General features: G+C 36.4%; 1 protein-coding gene across 1 annotated transcript in view; it reads right to left on the bottom strand.

Annotated features, from left to right (window-relative positions):
- Nucleotides 1-22,811, bottom strand: part of ZFPM2 (zinc finger protein, FOG family member 2) — a 499,657-nt gene that overhangs the window by 355,210 nt on the left and 121,636 nt on the right. Inside the window, exon 3 of the mRNA XM_065902735.1 lies at nucleotides 22,689-22,790. Coding sequence (XP_065758807.1) covers nucleotides 22,689-22,790 — 102 coding nt within the window. The remainder of the gene's footprint in view (nucleotides 1-22,688; nucleotides 22,791-22,811) is intronic.

The raw sequence follows: 22,811 nt of genomic DNA, 5'->3' as shown, positions 1-22,811 counted from the left end.
GCTTGTTAGTAGAAAAACCCAGGAGAAGAGACACAGGGTAACAGCTAAAATCACTCTCTTTCCAAGATCCTTCCACTTTGGTAAAAAGACTTATATTAGAGATGACAAATATATTTAAGAACTGCCAAGCCCAAAGCCAGAGTTCTCCACCCAAACTCTGCTATGATCTGTGCTTAATTGTAAAGGGTGTTGGAGAGTTTCCAGGACAGTTCTTCTACCCATGCCTGCAGCCTGACTAGGGTAAAATGCAGCTTCACTTGACCTTGATTTATTCTCACAGCACATGTATGAGGCAGGTATCACTTCTATGAAGAAAAACTAAAATTCAGAGATAGTAGGCAAAATTTCCAAGGTCATTCAACTAATGAGTAATCAAACACTGAGCCAGGATTTGAACCCAACTGTGTATGAATAAACATATTAGAATTTTCTTTTTCCATACTATTATAATTCCAAATCTTTAGTTTCATGCTGAACTTATCAACAGTCTTCCCAGGTTACTCAATAGGTAAAGAACCTGCCTGCAATGCAGGAGACCTGGAGACACACGTTCAGTCCCTGAGTTGAGAAGAGCCCCTGGAGACGGGCAAGGCAACCCACTCCAGTATTCAGCCTGGAGAATCCCACGGACAGAGGAGACTGGTGGGCCACATACAGTCCGTGGGTTCCTCAAATGTGGGACACGAACGAAGCAACGGGGCACAAGCTCATCAATAACCATGTCGTCCTTTGTATTCTTAAACCAAAAAAAGAACTTTCTCAAAAATAAGAAAATAAAGCAATTTTTAAAAGTTATTTCATTTGGCATTTATTCAAGTGTGTAATTACCTATGGGGTAAAATGATATTACTTTAAGCAACCAAAAAAATTAAAGTTACAACCTATAGTAACAGCATTTCACTATGGGTAACTTGGGCAGTTAATGAACTCCTTATGCACTTTTTAAACCTTCTCTGTAAAGAAGAAACTATGGAAATAATAATGAAAAAAAGTGCTTGTGTACATGTAAATGAGAAGGAACAGTGAAAGGAAATAAAATAAAATAACCAAATTATTCAGTTGTTAAATATATAAGACCAACTTTAGAACATTACTGACATCCTAAACATAAAAACGTGTAGAAAACCATAAAATTGACTAATAATTAGCTGGTAGCTTGTAGAAATTGTCTTAATTTATATATTTATTATTGTTTTAAACAGTTTTGAGAATATTCAGTATGTACTCATTAAGAGTTTACTCCTATAATTTCTTATCATCCTCTCCAATACCACATGAATATGATTTTAAAATAATATTTTACATAGGAGAAATTATGTTTTCCACAGATGAGAAAAGATGTTACAGCTAACACATCTGTACCCCTATAAAAACAGAAATTAGTTTGGCAAGGAAAATGCATTCATATTAAAATATTAAAAATTAAATGTAACGTCATAAAACCTCTCCCTAAAAAGCCATGAAGTAAGACCATTTATCACACCGATTTAATGAGGCATTATCTTTAATATTGGTTATTTCCTACAATAGAAGGAGTCATACAGCAGAAAGTCTTCATTCTTGAAACATCCTTACCCAAATGTTAAGCCAAAGGTACTGCACTGAGCAAAAATTGTATTAAATTATTCTACTAAGAAAATTCAGATTTTGTCTATCCAAAACCGATTTTCTCTCAAAAAGTCATTACCAACTTGTTAACTGAGGTATAAATATTTATTATCAAATATCTGGATCAATATTTCATCTCCTAACAAAAAGGCTTTCAAAATGCAAAATGCAGTAGATACCTCAGTTCCAAACATTCCAAATCTTAAAATTGTAATTGTATTAGAAATGTCATGTGCCTTACTGAAATCTCTGTTTTAATCCCCTCCAAGTTAAATTTCAGTCACAATATCCAGAGTACCATGAAAACCATTTGCAAAGAGCTGGCTCTTCAACTACATAATTCAACTTTCTATGTCAGCCATGTAGCAACTACAAGTCAACTGTATATGTCAGCTATATATTTTAAAGAGAAATATAAAATATAGAAATGGAATTTCCATAAATCTAGCTTTAACACTTGCTGGTTTTGTGTTCTTAGTAACTTAAAATAATAAACAATTTCAATGTTTTAAAAGTAGAAAAAGATGCATCTATCTATAAGGTATAAAAACTATGCTTCTCTCTTTCCTTTATCATATAACAAATAGATAGATGTTAATATATATATAGTTCTATATGAAATTAGTCTAACACACTTGTGATTGCAGTTAATTTAATTGTTTGTCCCTTTTGATAACTAATTTCAATTGTTTCATAATTCTACATTTTATAATGTCTTGGAGAATTACAAAATAAAAAATATCCACAAATGAATGTTGTCTCATTTTTTTTCCCCTTGATAGTCAAGACATCTTTGCTCCTTCTGTAGATAAATGTGTCTTCCACAAACAATCTTTTTTCTGGGAACCTCATCTACAGTCAATATCAATCCTGGTATAGGTAGCAAAAACTGACATTTTTCTCAAAGAGAAAACTCAAGAACGGTAAGTCAATTATAGAATTGACGTCTGTAATATGCCTGAGTCTTTTCTCCAGCCTCCAAATGAAAGGGTTAATCATATACATATTTTTTGAGTAATTTCAACCCAATTACAAACAGCTGTAAAAGTCAGTTTCAATATCGAGATCCAAAGGAAGAAATTCCCTCACAGGCTTCCTCCATTTTTCCTCCCCCATAACGGGTGCCTTCAATAGAGTTGGAACTTCTATAGATCACAGACATTGTTTGCCCAGGCTGACCAATCTCTGAGACAGGGGTTTTTTTCCCTTCAAGATACTTCGTGTTAACAGCTTGAGGGAGTTCAATCAGCACTGCTTTGATCTCAGTTGGAACTATAATTATTTAACATTGTTACATGGATTTCTATAATCCACCCCACCATTAAATCCCTTTTACACCCTCATGTTCTGAGGCCTAATCTGCATCTGTACACTTAGTTTGTCTTCTCTGCTGGTCTCATGAGGAGCCTGCATTCTCCAACATTCCCACTGATGGTTTTTCCCCTCTCTTTTCCCCTCTAATGAAATCATTTTCTTACAAATTGAAAACTGCAAAAAGCATTTGGTCTGTTTTTAAGAGCACCCTATTGAATAACAGTGTCATCCACCATTCACAGCAAACTATTTTTTCTAATCCTATGGAATTCATTTATTCAGTGGACTTTTTATTAAAATAATGATAAGCATATATTTGATTTTCTAAATAGGAATTTTTGCAAAAGCATACACAATGAAAAGTTGTCAGTGTTGTGGTAATTTGAACATCCCAGGAGAAGGAGTTAGTAACATTCTGCCCTTTCCTGTTTCTTCAGAAAGTGAACTCAGCACAAAACCAATCGAGAATAGAGATCTCATGAGAACTATTCAGTATTTTTGTCTGAGGAGGTGCGCAGGTTAAGTCCCAAGAAGAAAAGGAAAGAGAGATAGGAAGGTACTGTGAGCCCTCAGAAGACCAAAACCAAGAGTTCAGAGGAGAGAGCCCAAGAGAAGTGGGGCTTTTAAGCAGCTATTTTGGACTCTGGTTTAGCTCACTTCTACCATTTTCCTATCCAGTTTTCTTTTCACCTAGTTTATAATTTATACTGTCATTTTATATTGTATATTTCCCATAAGTCACCCCAAATCCTTTATGGAATGAGACTGAGCATAAGCAACAAATGTCTATTTTTTTTAATCTAAAATACTCGAACAATTCCTATTCAACTGGAAGTTTTACTCAGATCAAGAATGTTGAATCCTATGAAACAATCTCGTTTTCTAAACAAAATGGACACAAAGGGACTCACTACTCTGGCCATGTGAAACCTAAATAAATCTAATGGAGAAGAAACAAAGCTGAAGCAAGATTTAAGACAGAAAAAAAAAAAAACCTGAGTATAAAATAAGGGTGATGAGGATGACGATGAAGATGAAGTCATGCTTATATCACTTACACAGTACTTTGGACCAGACCCTCTTCTCAGCACTTCACTAATGCAAAGCTCATAAAATCCTATGATGCAGGTACACTCACCCGTTGGTATCCACAGGGGACTGAGTCTAGGACCTCCCAGCAAGAAAAACAAAATCTTCAGATGATCAAGACCCTTATACAAAATGTTGTAGTATTTGCGTGGAAGCTACACACATCCTTCCATATACTTTAAATCATCTCTACATTACTTATAATACTGAATACAAAGTAAATGTTATATAAATAGCTGTAAATATAAGGAAAACGCTATGTAAATAGTTGCTGCCATAGTAAATTCAAGTTTGGCTTCTTGGAAACTTCTGGAACTTTTCTCTAAGTATTTTCCATCCGTGGTTGATTCAATTCAAGGATCTGGAACCTGCAGATAATGAGAATGGGCTGTATATAACACTCCCATTTAACAGATGAGAAAGGTGACATAATTTGACAAAATTTACTCAACTGTTAAGTGGAAGAGCAGAATCTAAAAGTAATATTCATCTCAGATTGTATCTTCTATTACTTCACTACCCCTACAAGTTTGACCTCACCATTGATCTGAGACTAGGTAAGCTACTCATCACATATTTGCAACGGGGACCTAACTACTCTGACATTTAACATCTTTGCATGTAAAATAGGGATAACCTGTCACACTTGCTGTGAGGATTAAAAGAAGTACCCAAAGACATCAATTTACACAGGAACAAAACGAAGGAAATGTCATCCAGAGGATTATCACCAGCATGGTTGATCACCACTCTCGTGGACATTGGGCTGGGACGACATACCTCATTTTACTGCCTTTTGCCTTACTGTGCCTTTCAGATCCTGTGTTTCTATAGATTGAAGGTTTGTGACCACCCTGTGTTGAGCAAGTCAATCAGCACCGTTTTTCCAATAGCATTGCTCACTTCAGGTCTCTGTGTCACATTCCAGTCATTCTTGCGATATTTCAAACTTTTTCATTATTATTGCATTTGTTATGGTCGTCTGTCACCAGTGATCTTTGATGTTACTACGACTCACTGAAGGCTCAGATGGTGGCTCAAATTTTTTTTAGCAATAAAGTATTTTTTACTTAAACTCTGTACACTGTGGAAATCTAAAAACTAGACGGGATAAAGGTACACTTCTGGCCGATTTGCTCCGCTGTACTGCAGGAACTAACACAACACTGTAAAGCAACTATACTCCAAGAATAATTTTTTTAAAAATAAAATTAAATAAAGTATGTACATTGTTTTTTTAGACATGATGAATAGACCAGATTATAGTATAAACATAACTTCTAAATGTACTAGGAAACCAAAAAAGTTGTGTGATTTGTTTTATTGTGATATTTGCTTCACTGAGGTGGTCTGGAAAAGAAACCACAATATTTCCAAGGTATGCCTCAAACTTAACTTTGTAAGCCTCAATTTCCTCAACTGTAAAATGAGATACAGTGACTGGGGCCAAGGTGCTTAATGAATGGTAGCTCTTAAGGGTATGTTGTTCTCCAGGGCAAAGCCAAATAAATGACAAATTAAACATAGTAACCAAAATGTTGTGACTAGAAAGAAAGTCTTGAGTTCACAAAAACTTTTATCAAAGGATAAATTAAACTTATTAAAAGGTTTTAATGAAAGATAAAATATATTCTCCTTGCCTGTATTTTAGGGAAGGAAAAAGAACCCCAGTCAGGTGAAAGGATGTCAAAATGTGGTCACAAATAACAGGTGGCATAGTTTAAAAGGGCTCATTGTATGAAAGATGGAGAAAAGAGATGAAGAGCACCACCTCTGGAGTCAAGGTGTTTCATGTCAATTTCATGATTATTTGCTTTGTAATCTTAGGTAAGTTGATGTTCTGTGCCTTGGTTTTCTCTTTTGTCAAGAGGGAAAAAATATTCCTAGAGTGGCTATGAGAGAAAACAATGAGAATTTGCTCTTACACTCCCCATGCCTAAAGCAGTGACCAGCACCTACTAAACTCTTAAGAAATATTGGGTACTAGAGATATGACTGGAAAGAGGAAAGTTGAAAAGTTCATAGAGGAAGACAATACTGCCCAACAGAGTTTTACGACCTCAACACTAATTCTAGATGGGTTTCATTTTAGCATTTCAAAGAATAACACTGATAATAACATTAATAATAATATCTGAAAAATAAAGGCTTTAACTTTTCTGATTTACTGATTTTACCTTTAACGGCAGTTTTATTTGTATGTCTTTTGGATTTCTGAAAATGACTTTCTGAGTCCAATGGATGAAATGTCTTGAATTACATAGATCTATGAATAGTTATAATATTTAATAAGGCCCAAAGAGAACCAGAAGTAGTATTAATTTTATGTAATTTTATACAATGATTGAAATGTTTCCTGAATTTTTGAAATAGTTACATTAATGTTATCTTCATTTTACTTTATTATAATATCTAATAACTATTTTTCATTTAATTATGTTTACATTTAAAAGTTAAAAATTGAGTAAAATTCAGAAAGCTGAGTTAACTAAAAAACTCTTCTTTAATTTTAAAATGTGCTAAATTATTCTACCTTATATTAATTATGAGTTATGAGCATGAAAAGTAGCCTTAAGTTACATGAGTTTGTAAAATAATTCACTTCCATTTTCCAGACAGAAAAACCTATTTTATAGAAAATTAATTTTGCCACATAATTGTAATTATGGTTTTTAATGAATGAATAATTTGGCCTTTTCAAAACTATCTACTTATTCTTGAAAATCAAATAATTTTCCCTATCATATATATCAATATATCAAAACTGGGGAAGAAAGGTGTATTATATGCGGCTGAGTGCCTTTTAAAATCTCATATTTATTTTCAATTTTAATATAAAATGTAAAGATAATCATTAAAGTTAATAACTGAAAAAAATTAAAATATTTTTTCACAATGAATAAAGTATTTTTTCTCCTTGCAGAATAAAGGTAAAGGTTCATAAGAAAACTCCTGCCTTTACATTGCTCAATAAAAAATGAGAGAGAGAGAGAGAGAGAGAGAGAGAGAGAGAGTGTGTGTGTGTGTGTGTGTGTGTGTGTGAGACAGAGAGAGAGAGAGACAATGGTTCAGAGCTAAGACGGCTTCTGATCTGCTCCTAGTGCCACTTCCAGATCACTGTTTTCCTGTGCTTGGGATTTTGGGGGTAGGAGAAATCCCTGCTTCTTTCTTTACCTCTTTAAACCTACTTTGAACACAAATATTAATGATGCTGGCAACATTTATGACCCAGATCCCTACTGCATTCTGATCCAAATTCTTGCAATAGGCTGTTGCCTAGTTGTCCAATGTGCGTCCCTACCTCACTCCTAACCACAATGCACCATCTCTACTAACGCAGGTATGTCATACTCCCTCAGCCTGGACTGTTGGAATGTTCTTCCCCTCTTCTCTCCCTTCATCTGTTAAATGCATCCATACTTAGAAGTAAAGAGGCCTTGACTGGCCTCCCAGTCCAGAGTTTCCCTGGACTTCCTTTATGTTCTCCCATGACTAATATGTCCTCATTCTTCAACTTGGGGTAAAATCTCTATTAACATGAAGTTAAGCCTCTCCTTGAGATCTTTTCCTTCATTCCCTGCAAAACTTCCAAGAACTCCCCAAGAGTCAACCATACCTCTGAATTCCAAGGGACCAGTTAGGCCACTGGAGCCCCTGGTTTGCTTTTTATTCCTTGGGGTCATTATTGCACACGGGTCCCGCACAGGATGGTGGATTCCCCGTCTTAGCTAAGGAAACACCCAAGTGGACTCAAGTCTTCCACAGTCTTCCATGGTATTCTGCCTTAGACTTCAGGGTTCAGTTCACTGAATTCATATCACATCTCAGATCAGCCATCCTTCTCCAGAGCAGGATCCCAGGACATGTTAGCCGGTCTCACAAAGAGTTCCATATTTAGGAACAAAGGGTGGGGGGGAAAGCCATCTCTCTTAAAAATAGCCTTCTCTCTTAAAACCTCAAGCCCTACGGCTGAGCCCTGGCTTTGCTTGCTCTTCACAAATCGTCCATTTTCTAAGATGTCCTTTCCCTGCCAGCAGACTTTGGTAAAACCCATACAATCGAACCTGTTATTCACTATTCATGACCCAAACTGCCTCTCTTCCAAGAATCATGGGTTGAAGCCCTATCTCCCCATGTCACTGTATTTAGACTTAGGACACTTAAGGAAGTAATTAAGGTTCAGTTCAGTTAAGTTCAGTCGCTCAGTTATGTCCGACTCTTTGTGACCCCATGGACCACAGCACGCCAGGCTTCCCTGTCCATCACCAACTCCCGGAGTTTACTCAAACTCATGTCCACTGAGTTGGTGATGCCATCCAACCATCTCATCCTCTGTCATCCCCTTCTCCTCCTGCCTTCAATGGTTCCCAGCATCAGGGTCTTTTCAAATGTTCTTAACATCTGATGGCCAAAGTATTGGAGTTTCAGCTTCAACATCAGTCCTTCCAATGAAAACTCAGGACTGATCTCCTTTAGGATGGACTGGTTGAATCTCCTTGCAGTCCAAGGGACTCTCAAGAGTCGTGTCCAACACCACAGTTCAAAAACATCAATTCTCCTGCGCTCAGCTTTCTTTATAGTCCAACTCTCACATCCATACAGGACTACTGGAAAAACCATAGCCTTGACTAGATGGACCTTTGTTGGCAAAGTAATGGCTCTGCTTTTTAATATGTTGTCTAGGTTGGTCATAACTTTCCTTCCAAGGAGTAAGCATCTTTTTATTTCATGGCTGCAGTCACCATCTGCAGTGATTTTGGAGCCCTCAAAATAGTCTCTCACTGTTTCCACTGTTCCCCCATCTATTTGCCATGAAGTAATGGGACCAGATGCCATGATCTTAGTTTTTTGAATGTTGAGTTTTAAGCAGACTTTTTCACTCTCCTCTTTCACTTTCATCAAGAGGCTCTTTAGTTCTTCTTCACTTTCTACCAAAAGGGTGGTGTCATCTGCATATGTGAGGTTATTGATATTTCTCCCAGCAATCTTGATTCCAGCTTGTGCTTCATCCAGCCCAGCATTTCTCATGATGTACTCTGCATATAAGTTAAATAAGCGGGGTGACAATACACAGCCTTGACGTACTCCTTTTCCTATTTGAAACCAGTCTGTTGTTCCACGTCCAGTTCTAACTGTTGCTTCCTGACCTGTATACAGATTTCTCAGTCAGTCAGGTGGTCTGTCAGGTGGTCTGGTATTCCCATCTCTTTCAGAATTTTCCACAGTTTATTACGATCCACACAGTCAAAGTCTTTGGCATAGTCAATGAAGCAGAAATAGATGTTTTTCTAGAACTCTCTTACTTTTTTGATGATCCAGCAGATGTTGGCAATTTAATCTCCGGTTCCTCTGCCTTTTCTGAAACCATCTTGAATATCTGGAAGTTCCCGGCTCATGTATTGTGGAAGCCTGGCTTGGAGAATTTTGAACGTGTGAGATGAGGTCATAAGTGTGAAGCGCCCTAAACCAACAGGATTGGTATTCACATAAGAATAGGAAGAGACATCAGGAGTGCATACACATGGAGAAAAAGCTGTGTGCAAACACACTGAAAAGGTGGCGAAGCAAGGAAGAGAAGTCTCACTAGAAATGAGCTTTGTGGGCACCTCGATCTTGGACTTCCAGTCTCCAGAATTGTGAGAAAATAAGCTTCTGTCATTTAAGCGACTGAGTCTATGGTATTCTGTTATGGCAGCCTGAGTAGACTAATGTAAACCGCAGTGGGGGAAGAAGCGGGAGAGTGTGGTTGGTTGCCACACAGAGAGCTCCACAGGCTGCCTGTGTAAATCGGCCCCCATCTCCTTGCTCTCTCAGAGAACTGTGAGATGACAAGGAAGGAAGTATGCATCCCAAGGAGACAAAGCGCTCCCACACCCGACTGAAATATCCTGGCTCTTATATTTGCATAGTTAAGAAAGGCTACTCAACTGACTTCTTTTACAACAAAATGGTTTTCAGAAGTCACTATTTCCAGCTATAGGATTAGAAATTGCAGGCGTAATATTTTAAAATGTTATATCATTTATCATCCTGTTTAACAACTATTGAATTAATTATATAACAGCAGTTGCTATTTATATATCCAATGTCCCCCTTTCATTAAATTCTCAGAGTAATGAAAATTACTAAAATAGTAATTTTCTTGGAAAGCATATAAAGAAAAATGGGTAGAGGGAAATAACAAACACTCTTATGGCTGAAAATGACTTCCACTCATTTTTCTCTTCTTTTGGTGAGCTGGCATTGCTTCTATATAGAAAATAAAATTTAAAAACCTTGTGTGCTAAGTCACTTCAGTCGAGTCTGACTCTGCAACTCTGTGGACTGTAGCCTGTCAGTCTCCTCTGTCCATGGGATTCTCCAAGCAAAAATACTGGAGTGGGGTGCCAGGCCCTCATTATAAACTTAAATAATTCACTTTTTACTTAAAATACACACTAAAAGAAATTCTGCCAGTCTCACATCCTCAGCCATTTCATATTCTTTGTCTGGTTTATAGTTTACTTAATTCTGTAAAAAAATGTCATGTTTCCATCCTTATTATAATTGTGTATTCTTCATTTTATTTTACATTAATACAATGCTCAAAAATGAAACAATGCTGATTAATTCATATGAAAAATTAACTGTGAAAAAAAAAAGAATTTGTTAAAATTCCATTCAATCAGGAAGGCTTATGACTGTTTTTACTCAGAATGTCAGTTCAAAAGAATGTTATACTTCTTGTTAACATCAAGAGATTCTGCCATGAAAACTCAAGGTATTTGATTCTCATGTATCTACCCTAATATAAACTATGCTTAGCATCAAATATGTTATTCTCATTACTCTCCTGTATGTGACAATGTATTCAATAATTTTTTTTAAAATATGCAGCACTTGGCAATCTTCTTTTAAGGACCCTTAAAATATAGCCTACAGAGAAGTTCACCAAGTACAACTCTGCTGTTAGCAAAAAGCTTAGAATTTCCACATTGAGAGTTGCTTTCTTACTCCACCCCCAAATTCTCCTAGAACCTCCTAGAGTCAACCCCACTTCCAAACAACAGGCAAGACCAGTTGGGCTACTACATACCCTGCTTTGCTGCTCAATTTCCAGTAGATGGCTAAAATAACAATAAGCTTTCTTTATTTTTTCCTTAGCTGACCTTTCACCAAGTTCTTTAACTGCTGTTGTACAACAGTTATAGATGGACTATTCTTCAGTATAGATTCCCATGCATGATTTGAGGATACTTTAGTTTCCATTATCTTTCAGAAAGCCCAAGAGTGAGGGAAGGACAGTGCCTTCTAGAAAGCAGTGGTACAGTAGGGCAGGTTTAACAGGAAAAATGGAAGCTTCTATACAGGCAAAATGGCAGCACATTTACTAGACTTAATATATAAAATATATATAATTTTGCAAACAACTAAACATTTCCTATCATTAACAACCAAAGTGTGTCCAGTGTGTATCTGTCACTCTGTCCCTGGGATGACTGAAGCTTGTTTTATCTCATCAGCTTTATGTCTCACCAACAGCATCAGCCACGCTTCCCTACCGTCTGAAAGCTGATGGCTCAGCCACTCTCCTAGCACCCTCCTACTCCACAGGGGATGACCTTCCCCCCCTTTGCCACCACTACACACTGGACGCGCCTCCCCAACTGAATCCATAGAAATGAATTTCAGTTACCTCATCATTTATCTTCTTGTACTTCGAGCTTTTTGAAGGTAGTCTGAGCCCAAGCCATCATTTTATCCTTAGAGTCTGGCACACAGTTATTCTTCAATAAGTGTTTGAACTAATTAAATTAATTAATTCAATGTGGGTCTGCTAAGGTGCAGGGGAAGAAGTACATGATCTGGCAGGCATATGCAAATTATATTTATGAGTGAGTAAGTTGCTTGCTCCAAGAATTAATCTCAGAAACAGTGTAGGAGTTTATTATGAAAACAAAGATATAACAACCCCCAAGGTCCAAGTGTATTCCTGAGGCTTAAACAAGAATAAAAGTAACACATTAGGAGCTATTATTAGAAAAAAAGGGAAAGCATACCTCTAACACACCACATTTACAGTAAATTTTTATATATTATTATTAAATTTAGCATATCAATTACATTAAAATGATAAAACCCAAAAGAAATCCACACGTAAAATCCCAGTACTTAGGAAATAAAAGTTGAAATAATAAAATTTAAAGAAATGAGCCAAATACATTATGTAAAGCCTGATGATCACCTCTTGATAAGACTACTGCTGTATTTCTATGTCTGTCCTTCTATCTTTTCTTCATATTTTAGTACAAGTAGTTTATTTTTAATGTAATTCTCAGTATGTGGCTGATATGTATCACATATCTTCACACAGATCTTGAATTTAAATCCAACAATAGTTTATAGCTTATATTATCAGCCTTCTACCATTCTTTACTATTTTGCAAATTGATATGTAATGGGAAAGAATTAAACACTCTTTCCTTTATGAATAGTATTTAGGGGTAACTGAATAGTAGGTGAGGGAAAGATTTTTCAGAAGGTAACAATGTTAGTTAATAATACAGACCCTGGAGAAGGAAATGGCATCCCATTCCAATATTCTTGCCTGGGAAATCCCATGGACAGAGGAGTCTGGCAGGCTACAGTCCATGGGGTCACAAGAGTCAGACATGACTTAGCGACAAAACCACCACCACCAATAAAACAGAAGGAATGATAAAAATGTGAAAGGCACCATTTTGCAAGCCCTAATGATATACATTATCCTGGCAGTAATCATTAGGTGAAAAGTTGATAGGAAATTTTACAATAGATGGAGGTGAAAATACCTGAACCACTTGATACAATAAACTCTCCACAAGTGGAACAGTGGCCTGGCCTGTATATTCTTACTGATATGATGCATTGGAAGGCACCAGAACATGTATGTAGCACTGTTGCCTACAATATTGAACCTGAATTTATTCAAGGATCTAAATTCAACTACTGATTATAAGAAATGTATTTTAACTGTTAATCAATATTACCCTTTTAAACAATCTTATAGTAAGCTGGATTTAGAAAAGAGGAACGAGATCTAATTGTCACCATCCGTTGGATCATTGAAAAAGGAAGAGAGTTCCAGAAAAACATCGATTTTTGCTTTATTGACTACGCCAAAGCCTTTGACTCTGTGGATCAAAATAAACTGTGGAAAATTCTGAAAGAGATGGGAATACCAGACCACTTGACCTGCCTCTTGAGAAACCTGTATGCAGGTCAGCAAGCAACAGTTAGAACTGGACATGGAACAACAGACTGGTTCCAAATAGAAAAAGGAGTACGTCAAGGCTGTATATTGTCACCTGGTTTATTTAACTTATATGCAGAGTACATCATGAGAAACGCTGTGCTGGAGGAAGCACAAGCTGGAATCAAGATTGCTGGGAGAAATATCAACAACCTCAGATATGCAGATGACACCACCCTTATGGCAGAAAGTGAAGAGGAACTAAAAAGCCTCTTGATGAAAGTGAAAGAGCAGAGTGAAAAAGTTGGCTTAAAGCTTAACATTCAGAAAACTAAGATCATGGCATCTGGTCCCATCACCTCATGGGAAATAGATGGGGAGACAGCAAAAACAGTGTCAGACTTCATTTTTCTGGGCTCCAAAATCACTGCAAATGGTGATTGCAGCCATGAAATTAAAAGATGCTTACTCCTTGGAAGGAAAGTTACGACCAACCGAGACAACATTAAAAAGTAGAGACATTACTTTGCCCACAAAGGTCCATCTAGTCAAGACTATGGTTTTTCCAGTAGTCATGTATGGATGTGAGAGTTGGACTATAAAGAAAGCTGAGCATAGAAGAATTGATGCTTTTGAACTGTGGTTTTCTGGAGGACTCTTGAGAGTCCCTTGGACTACAAGGAGATTCAACCAGTCCATCGTAAAGGAGATCAGTATGGTTGGATGGCATCCCCGAGTCAGTGGACATGAGTTTGAGTAAACTCCGGGAGTTGGTGATGGACAGGGAGGCCTGGCATGCTGCAGCCCATGGAGCTGAAAAAGAGTCAGACACGACTGAGTGACTGAACTGAACTGAGTAGTAATCTAGTTTCAATTTGTGGCCCATTAATAGCAAGTGTGCATGTCTCTATGTGTTTTCTTTTATTTTCCATAGTTTTAAACTACTTCTGCTTCTAGTGTTCATCACTGTGTTGGTCTTTACTTACCCTTCAGAGCTTTATTAAGTCCCTTTCTGAACCAGACAAAAGAAAATCAAATAATTACACAGTTTGGTTTTCTTTCAAGTTTTTAGATTTAAGAGTCAGTCATATTTTTAGGTATCTTCAGATACAATGTTGAGTTAAGGAAAACAATTTTCCAAAAATTCTTGTGCCAAGATAAACATCTAATGCATATGTTTCAACAAAAAGAGTTATCAAAGAGATATCCTGTGCGCACTTGTTCAGTCGTGTCTGACTCTGCGACCTATGGACTGAAGCCCTCCAGGCTCCTCTGTCCATGGGATTCTCCAGGCAAGAATACTGGAGTGGGTTGCCATGCCCTCCTCCACGGGGTCTTCCCGACCTAGGGATTGAACCCAGGTCTCCCGCACTGTGGGCAGACCTTCTTTATAAAAGGGATATCAAAGGTTTTTCTCATACTCTATTGACAAGTGTCTTCCTAGAGTGCATGTTGAGAAGAATTCTAAAGCAAATTATGACTCAGGAGGAAGGAACACAGTAGAAGTTCTATTATTGGACAAAATTGAGGTGAGTAGTTAATCAAAACAGCCAAACCATGGAATGATTTTTAAATAATAATAGAAGTATTATATTACATATAGAATATAGATTATTATATTAGAAGTATTATATATATACAAAATAACAAAAGTATTATAATATAGAGTACATTATAATATACAAAAGCACATTTAATAAACATTTGATGTAAGGCCTAGATCTTTCATTGTATTGGGTCTATGAGTCCACTGATCGGTCCTCCAGTTTCATAAATGTCATTCAAATGCTTCATCTACAATTTCTAGTTTGTTTCATTAGAGTACTGTGAGGATGTGAAAGCACTTGCAAAGCCATCTACAATAGATTCTTACAATATTTTTATGATTTTCTCCCCACTTCTTTAAGTTACTTTGTCCACACCTAAATGTTTAGTTATTCCTCTTTACCCAGTCTTTTGAAGGTTTCAATATGGTTGCCATAGAAACAATGTCATATTTTGCAAATATATTTAAATGGTTTAGACAATATTTAAAATCAATTAAAAATTACAGTAACATACATAGTTGGCAGGCATATAATGACAGCCCACACGATTCTAACTCCTGGTCTCTGCATTGGTTTACTAGAGCTGCTATAACAAAGTACCATAAACCATGTAGTTTAAATAACAGAAACGTATTGTCTTACAATTCTGGAGTCTACAAGTCCAAGATCAAACTTCGGCAAGATTGATTCCTTTGGGGGCTTTGTGAGAGAATCTGTTCCATACCTCCTACCTAGCATCTGGTGATTTGTTGTCAATCTTCAGCCTTCCTTGGGTTGTAGGAGCATCACCTCAATCTCTGCCTTCATTTTCACAATGCTCTCCCTGTGTATGTGGTCTGTCTCTAAATTTCCCCTTCTGATGGGGATACCAGTCATGTTGGATTTAAGGCCTGCCCTAATCCAGTACAACCTTGTCTTAACTAACTACATCTTTAATGACCCTATTTCCGAATAACACCACACTCTTTGGAGAGTTTGGAATTTAAGTCTCCAGCGTGTGAATTACGAGGGGACCTGACTTAACCCACAACAGTCTCAATCAGTACGTTTCATAGAAAGGGTGGAAATTTTAGTTTAATGAAGGGAGTTTCGAATGTAAAAGATTAATTAATGAATTTCGCCATGAGAGTAGGGTCCAGGATAGGAAAGTACGTGTTGTCATATATTTTTCTGGGATCATGCTATATTTATAAAGCTTGACATTGTATTTTATTTTCCAGGAGTGTGTTTGAGGAAAAAGTCACTGGTAAGAAAAGGTCCAAAATAAATTAGTCTCAGCTCATTATCCTTTAACTTGAATTTCTCAATTAAAGTTGTGCAAACAAATCAGGTATTTGCATATTCTAAAACAAGCCATTATTTAAATATCCTAGATTCTCATTGTTGTACATCTGAAGAAAGAATAATAATGATAAACTGGTATATTTTATACAGTTCCTTATTACTCAAAGACATCTCTTTCCAAACAATAATCATAAGTCCTTTGCCTTCAATTTAACTTTTTCTTTTTTTTTTGGCTAGGTTTATGCGTGTTCTAATTCTATATCAGAGTGCAAATTGGAGTAAAGGCATAAGATAAAGAAAACTTTTTCTCTGTGTTTATGTGACATTCCATTCTACAAAGAGTAAGGCTTTCATCTTTAATCCGATATCCACTTAACTACACTCTAGAAGATTTATTTTGACCCCCTCTTGTTTCAGAAGGGGCTCAAAAGTCTGTAGCAATTTTTGACACTTTCCTATAATGTTTTTCTAACCTCCCCCCCCCACCACACACACACTCCTCCCTGCCTCATTTTCATATGGACACAAAGAGTTGGGATAAAATGATGGTTCATTATAGTGGTACAGAGCTCTTATCTTCATCCGGCAAGAGTCATTTCCTTCCAAAGATTGAAATGCAAATGTGAAAATTAATGATAACTGCATTATCTGATAGCAGAGATAATACCAATTCACTGTCAGAGTAATACACAGTCATTCTACGATTTCCTCCGCTTCTCACAATATTCTTCTTACTGTCAGACTATATCTATGGTTAACTATGTTTCATAGGTTTCTGTTAATTTACTTCAAATGGCATTTCCCAGATCTTCTATCTACCACATTTTCCCAATCAAAAAGGAAACTAAATCAGAACTGTAATCTCCAAGCCCTTCTTTGGACTAGTAAAGGGGAAAAAAAAAAAAAAGAAAAACCTCTGTATCATTAGTATGTGCTTCCTCACAGTAGTCTCCCGGCCGCCATTCCACTTTGCACAAAACAGTCCCCATCTTCACAGTTTAATTTCAGGCACAGACCACAACTAGCCTTGTCCTCTGCATGCATCCGCAATACTGAAAAGCAACTGAAAGGAGGTGACATTACAGATTTCTTGACCAAGGTTTAGCCCAGATGCAACAAGTACACATATCTGATTTTATGCTTAACATTTATTTTTGAAAATTTACTTACATTAAAATTTCTTTTACTGAATTATGTTTTAAACCCAGTTGACTAGAACATAGTTAATATAACCATATGATGATTTCCAATAGCAAAATATGGCAAGGTTAATTCACTATACAAATGTGAGCTTATCATACGTAAGGCCTTATAATGGCTTCTAAGGCACAATTGCCAAAATGATACTAAAAGGAATATTAACAGCTATCTATTGAGCACTTATGAAGCTGTGATCTCCATGTTTTACAAAGAAAGTCTCATTAATGATGTAGTAATTACAATTAGTCCCACTTGATAAATAAGAAAACTGAGCCCTTGGAGAGTTAGTAACTAACCCAATGTATCATGAGAAATGCCAGGCTGGATGAATCACAAGCTGGCATCAAGACTGCCAGGAGAAATATCAACAATTTCAGATATGCAAATCCACCTCTCTACTGGCAGAAAGTGAAGAGGAACTAAAGAGTCTCTTGATGAATATGAAAGAGGAGAGTGGAAAAGCTGGCTTAAAACTCAACATTCAAAAAACTAAGATCATGTTCTGGCAGTTCAATACTACCAAGGTCACAAGATCATTAAGTGTCAGCATGTATACTCAAATACAGATCTGTCTGGCTCTAAAATTTGTGCATTTTCTCCTGTAATCAAGATCATTATCTGCTTTCTAGGTTGACATGCTTAATTACTGCATCCTACCTAACTGTAATATATGGATAAATAAAGAATATTAAAGGAGAGAAATGGCATCAAAATGACAATGTGAACACTGGTCAGAATGGTCATCATTTAAAAGTCTACAAATAACAAATGCTGGAGAGGGTGTGGAGAAAAGAAACCCTCCTACACTGCTGTTGCGAATGTAAGTTGGTGCAGCCACCATGGAAAACAGTATGGGGGTTCCTCAAAAAACTAAAAATAGAGTTTCCATATGACCCATAAATCTCACTCCTGGGCAAAAATGTGGACAAAACTATAATTCAAAAAGATACAAGGACTCCTGTGTTCATAGCAGCACCATTCATTTACAATAGCCAAGACATGAAAACAACGTAAATGTCCATCAACAGAGGGACACATAAAGAAGATGTGGTACATGTACAGAATGGAACATTACTCAGCCATAAAAAAGAATGATATACTGCTATTTGCAACAACATGGATGGAACTAGAGATATCATACCAAATGAAATCAGATGTGGAAGTCACTTTGATATCACTTACATGTGGAGTCTAAAATATGATACAACTGAACTCATTTACAAAACAGACTCATATATACAGAAAATAAACTTATAGTTGCCAAGGGGGAGGTTAGAGGTTAGCAGATGCAAACTATTATACATGGAGTGGATAAACAAGGTCCTACTGTATAGCACAGGGAACTATATTCAATATTCTGTAATAAATCAGAATGGAAAAGAATATAAAAAGGAATGTTTAATGGATTAATTTTTCTGCACAGTAGAAATTAACACAGCATTGTAAATCAACCATACCTCAGTAAAAACAAGAGCTTATTGACAGCATAATGTTACATGTTTGGACTTCTCTCTAGCACCTTTCAGTTTTTTAGTGTACAATGTTTGTTCATTAAGTAGTTAAATGTATGAGTACTGGCAGACTGAATTACCTGTGAGGGTGATAAAAGAAAAGGCATTTACTTAAAAAGAAGACTGAAATGATATGAAAGGTATGAAAAGTAAGTGTCCGACCCTTTGCGATCCCATGGACAGGAGTCCACCAGGCTCCTCTGTCCATGGAATTCTAGGCAAGAATACTGGAGTGGGTAGCCATTTCCTTCTCCAAGAGATCTTCCCAACCCAGGAATCAAATCCAGGTTTCCTGAATTGCAGGCAGATTCCTTACCCTCTAAAGTGAGGTATAGGCAAATGCAGATGAAAAGGAAGAACAGTGGATAACAAGTATCATTTGAACTAGATTCCGAGCAAGGCAGTATCAAGGTAATTTTCTTGAGAGAGAGAAAGAAGAATGAAAGTTGCAAACAGATGTGTGAGATATTGAAATAATGAGGTAATGACTTTTATATTGGCCTCAACTTCATTAGCTTAGTGTGAGTCTAGCACTCCACACAAATATGAAAAACACATAAGAAATGGAAGATTATTCAAATAAGAGTCACAAGTATTTAAACATTAAAGAATTTCACCATCAGAAATCTTTACAAATGGAAGATAATTTTTCTAAAGATTGCTTGCATGCCTGCATGTTAAGTCACTTCATCTGTGTCTAACTCTTTGCGAACCCATGGATAGTGGCCCACTAGGCTCCTCTGTCTATGGAGTTCTCCAGGCAAGAATACTGGAGTGGGTAGCCATGCCCTCCTCCAGAGGATCTTCCTGACCCAGGGATCGAATCAGCATCCCTCAAGTTTCTTGCATTGGCTGGTGAGTTCTTTACTACTAGAGCCCCCTGGGAAGCCCCAAAGATTGTTTAGGTTCCACCTTTATGAGTTAGCAGAGGTACAAGCAATTAATAAATGTGCCTTTCAGATGAACAACAAATAGGGAAAATTGCACTGGGGAATCTGTATTTGATACAAATAGAACATTTTAGATAGAAGGTGATTCATTATGGAATTAAGCTATCAAGAAAAGTTGTGGCGTTGTCTTCAGTCAAACTTTAAAAATAAGGTAAATACTGATCCATCTTAAATGATGTCAGCTCTGTGCCTCAAATTCTTTAGATAATTTCCTTGTCCTTAGATTCTGTTCTATTTTTAGAGAAATATTCTATTTCTATTCTATTCTATTTCTAGTTCTATTCTGTTAGTCTGAGGGTGACTGTCTGAACTGGGTGGGAGGTCCTCTTAAAGTTAGAAGACCTTGAACTCATACCTGACTCATCACCTCATGTCTTAACTGACAATTTATGGCTAAATTCAAAACTATATGCTTAGCATTACAAAAGCTTGCCCTTGTATCAGACATACTACTGAACTTTAAAAAAATGCCAAAAAGAATTTTTAAAGGTTCTGCTTCAAGTTTCAACAACGTCAAAGCCATAATAATGATCATTAGCACTTTATGTGCACAGTTTGGTTTAATTCTCACAAAAGCTTTAAGAGGCATTAATATCACTTTCCACATTTTAACAAATCAGAATAATGGCACAGAGAGATTAAGCAATTTGCCAAAAATTATTCAGCAAGTGAGCAGCAAATCCAGAATTTGAACCTAAACCTTTAGAATCCAGAGCTCATTTTCTAACATGTATGGAAACCTCGAAAACTTCCTCTCCTTAATACAGTAATGAAATACCAATGATTTTTCTGAAAAACAAAAATTTGGGTAAAAATATTGATGTAATTAGGCTTCCCCAGAGCACAGCAGTAAAAAGAATCCACCTGCAATGCAGGAGACGTGGATTCTATCCGTGAGTTGGGAAGATCCCCTGGAGGAGGAAACGGCAACCCACTCCAGTATTCTTGCCTTGAGAATCCCATGGACAGAGGAGCCTGGCGGGCTATGGTCCAAGGGGTTGCCGAGTCAAGACATGACTGAACGACTGAGCGTGAGCATGGCTGATGTAATCACTATTCATGCAAAAGGAAGAGTCCAGAAACATCCTGTATAGTTTCTCCCGATTGGAGGAAAGCAATGAATGCTATACCTTAAAAGATACATGTCCAATAGGCAATCTTTTGTTATGAATCAACTTCATTAATCAGAGGATGTCAAAATAATAAACTCCCCTTTATTTTTCAGAACACTTATAGGGGAAAATGTGTTACTGATTTTATGACATACAAACGATGGATTTCCTCTAGGTATACCTGCTTAGAGGTGCACATTTTTCCTTTGAAGTTTTTGCATATTCAAATGTGCCACAGAAAGAGTATATACATTTTCACTGATATCAACTGAATAAAACCAGATACATTAAGTACATTAAATAATTCAAATGTGAAAAATCTTATCATGCTTTACCCTTGCTCCCCTCCTTTTTTACCTAGCATATGACTTTATTTCTGGAAAACATTCCTGAAAAAGGTACCATTGGGTGTTCAGTAAGTGATTAATAATTCACTACCCCTTTGAAATTCGCTTACATACTTCCAAGTCACTGGGAACACTGTGGGCCCCAGACTTGAGCGAGGAGGAAAACCAGCCTCCTCCAAGTTTGCCCCTTTGAGAGAATCCGGAATGTACCCTTTGCAGGTAGGCATATCAGAAAGGCCATTTAATCTAAATGTAAAAAGTCTTCTAAGTAGCCGATACATACCTAATCCCATGAATGAACAACCATACAACATAAAGTTGACCACCTTTTTAAAATTAAATGTAATCTCCAAGGACAAAATCTTTTTTCCAAAGTTTTTTTCTTATTTTTTTTAATCAAGGGAATTCTTACCTATATTGAGACAGAAGTATTATGTGATAAGGTGAAAATGCCAGATGTCCACATTTTCTTTCAAATGCTTAAAATTTGGTACTATAGTACTTTAAATATAATACGTTTTGATCCAAAATCTTGTGTAACACTATGCTATAGTATACATAACACAAACATTTGGATATGTCATAAATAACATTAGAAATGACATCATAATAATCAGATATACTGTATCTTCATTTTTGTTTGCATTTTCCAGCTGCTGGTTTCAGAAAATTACCCCTGGAGTTCCTCTCTTCTTCATGCACAAGAGAGAGCAATTTGCAAAGTCATGCAAGGGTGAAAATGTGATTGAAATATAGGGATCTTTCTTAATGAAAAATGTTACTGCTTTGGAAATTATGGCTAAAACTCGTGTATATCCTTAAGCCCTATGACATAATAGTCTCCATTTATAAATATACCATAAACTGCAAATTAGTTGGCACCAAATAAAGTTGGCATAAAGGTTTTTTTATCCACAGCATTCTTATAACTATATACTTTTATAAAATGATGTTGGTGTTTTAGAGTATTTTAAGTTAGTTTTTCTTTTTCTTGAAATAATTAAATATCAAGGTCTCTAAAACTGAATTTATTTTTCATTTATAAAAGTGAAAATGTTACCAAAACCTTGAATCAAAGGGGAGTATCTGTTAATATTTTCTAAACTTCTAAACACATATTGTGACTGAATCTATAACTCACAACATGATTAAATGAATTTCTTTGGAGTACTGTTATTGTTTGAAGCTTTAAAAGTATGCCCAGTTTAAAGAATGGATATGGCATAAAGTATCTGTTCAAAGAAAATGCAAGTAGAATTGACTAAATTCTTACATCAATATGAAAGAAAACAAAGATGAAAACTTCAAGTAGAGGTAACAATGGATTTTATAGTTTACCAAAGATAAAATCTTCTTTAAATGATGTTATTTATTCAGCCTTCTGTGTAACAAATATACACACATATTTTTTAAACTCAGAGATGAGAGTGTAAGAGTTTTATTATTTAATTCAAATTCAAGGGGAAAAAAAGTGGATAGTAGCAACAGACGGTTGATTTTCCATTTTTGTCCTACCTGGTCCATCCCAGTCATCTGTCTCAACTGCAGGTTGCCCTGGCTTCTCTGACTGCGCGTCCCCATCTGATTCTGCTGTCTCCTGGACTCCTTCATCATCACCTGGAAAACACCAACATACAG

The sequence above is a fragment of the Muntiacus reevesi genome, chromosome 12 (genome assembly GCF_963930625.1).
Source record: "Muntiacus reevesi chromosome 12, mMunRee1.1, whole genome shotgun sequence".
Lineage (NCBI taxonomy): Eukaryota > Metazoa > Chordata > Mammalia > Artiodactyla > Cervidae > Muntiacus > Muntiacus reevesi.
The sequence above is the reverse complement of the archived record's forward strand: the minus strand, read 5'-3'. Positions and strand labels throughout refer to the sequence as shown.